Source organism: Setaria italica, chromosome IX (assembly GCF_000263155.2).
Source record: "Setaria italica strain Yugu1 chromosome IX, Setaria_italica_v2.0, whole genome shotgun sequence".
In the NCBI taxonomy this organism is placed as follows: domain Eukaryota; kingdom Viridiplantae; phylum Streptophyta; class Magnoliopsida; order Poales; family Poaceae; genus Setaria; species Setaria italica.
The window spans coordinates 7638461-7643057 of NC_028458.1; the positions used below are offsets into that span (position 1 = coordinate 7638461).

The following is a 4597-nucleotide window of genomic DNA, read 5'->3' on the forward strand; positions in this document are numbered from 1 at the left end:
TAGTTGGGGAATTTGGGAGGTGCCAAATTACTGTTACAGTACTGTAGCACACTGTAGCGTTTCGTTTGTATTTGTGAATTATTGTCCAAATATTGACTAATTAGGCTCAAAAGATTCGTCTCGCAAAGTACAACAAAACTGTGCAATTAGTTTTTAATTTCATCTACATTTAGTACTCCATGCATGTACCGCAAGTTTGATGTGATGGAGAATCTTCTTTTTGCATAGTGTCAAAGTTGGGAGTTGGGAGTAACTAAACATGGCCTAAACAAGTTAAACCCTCGTAGCAGTAAAGTTTGTTTTATCAGTAACCCTCTCGGTGAGCCACGCATTCTCGAGGAGATTTCGTGGGCGAGCGCGTAGATTCGACGGACCATGCGCGTCGCGCTGCCACACGCAGATTTCATCGCTGCGAGGGGGATCACGGGACGCGTGAAATGTTCCCCTGAGGCCCTTGGGCCCGCGCGGCAGCGAACAATTACCGCACCGCGCGGTTAATTTGAAAGCGGGGAGAGGGCAAGGCCACGCCGCGGGGTGCGGTGCGCCCCATGGGAGGACAAGACCTCAACAGAAGTGGCAATGTGCCGTACTGTACCAGCAGTGCCCTCTCAGGTTGCCACTGCTCCCTCACCTCTGCGCCAATCCCAGCACAGCAGGCAGTAAAAGTTCCTGTACCCCCGCGCCGCGGCGATTAACGGCGCTACATTAACCATTTACTATTGATAGATTAATTAGAATTAATACATTCATCTCGCGAATTAGATTCCATCTTTGCAATTAGTTTTGTCATTAGTTCATATTTAATTCTTCTAATTAATATCGAACATCCACCGCTAAAATTTAGCGTGGTATCAAACACCTTCTCACGCCAGGTGAATCTTAGAGCGCGGGCACGGGAGTCGCTCCCCCGCCTGCAGTAAAACGCTACTGCTCCCCGGGTCCTTTTCGCCTGAGCAAGGGTCTACCTCGTGCTAACCTGGCTGGTGTTTGCTGTGCTCGCCATTGGTGATTGTTCTTCTTTCTCCTGTCAAAGCTCGGAGAAAACACATAGTCATGGCCGGGCCCCTTCCCTCCCACTGTAGAGCTGTAGTCCTGCTGCCTGATTTCTCTGATTATGTGATAGTAGATGGACTAGTTAATAATAATGCGCACTGATTGCATAGCAGATAACAACCATTCAATATTGCGCAGGAACAGTCAGCCTGGTTCGCGATGCAGCTCCCATGTGAACGCTCATGTTCAATTTTAGATCAGGGAACAGCCGTCAGAGGACGGCCATACAGGCGAAGGGATACAATGAAGGCAACGTAACGAAATGTTTCCAACATTAGCAAGCGCAGGACGCATCGACCATGGCCACCTCTCCGAGACTGGCAGAACGTTCTTCCAGGATGGGCAAGGCAGTAAGGACCTCTAGTGGTCTCGTGAAATGAATACAAGCAAAACAAGGCCCGTATCGATGGATCCACAAAGCAAAGCAAAGCCACAAATTCCAGTCGAGCTTCATGAGCTGAATACACGAGGGTGGCATCAACATGCAGCACTATGAATCTATTGATCAATAGAGGGAACAGCGAAATGAATACATGAGGCAACAGCATTGTGTTCAAGCATTTGAACAGATGAACATAGCTCAGTTTTGGATCCGATGCCTTGTATACAAAATTTTCATTAGAGCTAAAGAAATCCGGTTCGTCCTTATTGGATATGAGCGATTGGAGGAATTACACATAATAATAGACATTTAAACATAATAATAGGCTACCATAGTTCGTGGATTGAAGGAAGGGGAGGGGAGGGGATCGGGAGAAAGAACGAACGCAGGCCGGTCCTGTCGGAGTCAAAGTATCCATCTCATCACGCCGGCGGGAACCGTGACCCGGTCGCTCACTGCAATTCAGCGTTCATTGACCTCTAGCTTCGACTGTGCCGGCGAGCTGGAGGGAGGGTGCGCCATGCCCGGGGACGTGCATCTTGATCAGCGTCCAAAACCCCACCAGCCCGATCACGGCGCGGCGGCGCGCCATGCCGAGGTGGCGATGAGCGGGCGCGTATGCCACCCCAGGGTCAGGCACCCGTCCTTCTCCTCCACCCTGTACCCGTCGCCGCCGGCGAAGAGCGCCAGCAGCGTGCTCGCCTGCTTGTAGGCATTGGAGCCCAGGTGCACGGGCTCGAACCCAGCGCGGCCCAGGCGGTTGCGCCACTGCCCCAGCGTCTCGTGGCGCTCCGTGCGCTCAGTGCCCTCGCACGCCACGACGTTGCAGATCTGCCGGCCGAGGTACACCTCGGACATGACCTGGTCCGTGCCGCCGGCCGGGGCCGGAGAGGCATCGGCGGCGGAATTGTCGGAGCCGGCGCCCTCGAGAGAATCGAACATGGTGGAGTAGTAGTGCAGCGACTCCGTGAAGCGGTCCAGGAATGAGCCGGAGTTGTGGTTGGCCTCCTGCTCGACCACGGTCACGATCCTTGGCCGCACTGCGCGCACCGTGCCCAGGACCTTCTCCAGGGCGCCGGGCTGCGCCAGCAGCCGATGCAGCTCGAACACTGAATTGACGGCGATCACCTCGGGTTCGTCATCCGTGTCCTCGCCGTCCGGTTGCAGCATGAACGGCTCCAGGTCAGCGAGCGTGGCGGCGACGAGGCCTCGGTACTGGAAGTCGACGCGGATGGTGTGCGCGAACTGGGCGAGCTTCCAACCCACCTGCTGCAGGGCGTCGGTCTCGTCCGGCTGCGGCGGGCCGACGCCGGTGAGGCGGAACGATGGGGGACCGCCAGGACGGAGGGCGAGGGCCTGGAGGAGAGCCGGCCACTGCATCCCCTGCTTGATGCCGAAGTCGACGACGTGGACGCGGCGGCAGCCGGCGAACGCCTCGAGGATGGCCTGGTTCGCGGTGAAGTGGGCGAACTTGAGGTAGGGGCAGGACTCGTAGAAGTGCGCGTGGAGGAGGTCGGCGAAGGCGGCGTCGAGGAGGGAGCTGTCCGGGGCGGGGCGGAAGCGGTACACACGGCGAGCGAGCGCCTCGCCGAAGTAGGCGGCGACCTTGCGCATGGCGCCGCCCTGCGACGAGGCCAGCATGGGGATTTGCTTGACCAGCGCCTCCGCCGCCGCGAAGTTCTCCTGCTGCACGGCCTCCGCGCAAGCCAGCAGCGCGTGCACGAGCCGGATCCCGGCCTCCTGCGTGTCCACCACCACCACCGGCACCGCGGGCCCGCTGGCCGCCGCGGACGCTTGCGCCGCCGGCGGGGCCGCCTCGACCACGGAGCTCCTGGTGCGACCGCCGTCCAGGGATGAGGACGATGAGGAGGAAGACGACGTGCTGCCGCCGCCAGTTCGCATCCGCTTGGGCTCCCGCGCCGAGTCCGTTGACGGGTCGGCCGACGCCGCCGCCGGCGAGGGGATCGGCTTGAGGGCGTACGTGCTGCTGGACGAGTCGACGGCGGGCGGGAGATCAAAGTAGACGCCACCGGCGGCGGCGCCACCCGTGACGGTGGAAGAGGTGGACGCGAGCCGCGGAGCCGGCGGCGCGGGCGGGAGCGGCGGCGGGGGCGCGTTGAGCTCGGACAGCATGCTCTCGACCCAGGACGACAGGTCGGAGGGGTTGTAGTGCACTGTGTCCGTGGCGAGGTGCGACACGAACCCGTCATCGGCAGCAGCGCCGGCGCCGCCCATCCCCATGGCCATCTCGAGCTGCTCCAGCTTCTGCGCGACGTCCGCCATGTCCGACGAGCGCACCTTGTACCCGAGCGCGGCCAGCAGCTCGTCCACCTCCTCATCCTGCTCCCCCGCGCCCGCCGCCGCCGCCATCATCTTGTCCTTGGAGGAGCCCATGTCACCGCCGCTCCCGCCGGCGTCTTGGTACTCGCGCTTCATGATCTCGGGGCTACGCACCTAGCTAGCCAGCTAATAATTGCTTGCGCGCCTCGGTTTCGGTTCTGGGATAGCTTGGGATTTGGATCCAGGGTTGGGAAGTGGGAGTGGGGAAGGAAAGGGGAAGGGAAGGGGAGGGGGAAGCGAGGCTGGAGGCGAGAGGGGTGGGAAGCGAGGAAGGCCAACTAGTAGTAGAAGCAGCGGCGGGGGAAGGGGGCCGCGAAGGCATCAGCCATCAGGTGATCAGAGAGGAAGGCATCTATCTATAGTCTCTCGCTGCAGGCGGGGCCCGGCAGCTCCCTCCCCCCCAACACGCGCACAGCGTTGGATCGATGGACTCGGGTGTTTGGATACGAGGTGCTAAACTTTAACAGTGTCACATCGGATGTTCGGATGCTAATTAAATGGTCTAAACATGAGCTAATTATAAAACTAATTGCAGAACCCTATGCTAATTGGTGAGATGAATCTATTAAGCCTAATTAATCCATCATTAGCAAATGGTTACTGTAGCACCACATTGTCAAATCATGGACTAATTAGACTTAATAGATTCATCTCGCAAATTATACTCCATCTGTGCAATTAGTTTTATAATTAGCCTATGTTTAATACTCCTAAGTAGCATCCAAACATCCGATGTGACAGGTGTTAAACTTTAACACGGTGTTCCCAAACACCCCCGAACGAATTCGTCGCGGCCGTCCTTTTCACCAGACAAACTTCACC

General features: G+C 58.0%; 1 protein-coding gene across 1 annotated transcript; it reads right to left on the reverse strand.

Annotated features, from left to right (window-relative positions):
- Window positions 1-1525: 1525 nt before the first annotated feature.
- Window positions 1526-4096, reverse strand: LOC101771327 (DELLA protein DWARF8). The gene has a single exon (XM_022823140.1). It carries the CDS (start codon window positions 3869-3871, stop codon window positions 2006-2008), a length of 1866 nt encoding a protein of 621 aa, XP_022678875.1. The 5' UTR covers window positions 3872-4096; the 3' UTR covers window positions 1526-2005.
- Between the last annotated feature and the right edge of the window lie 501 nt (window positions 4097-4597).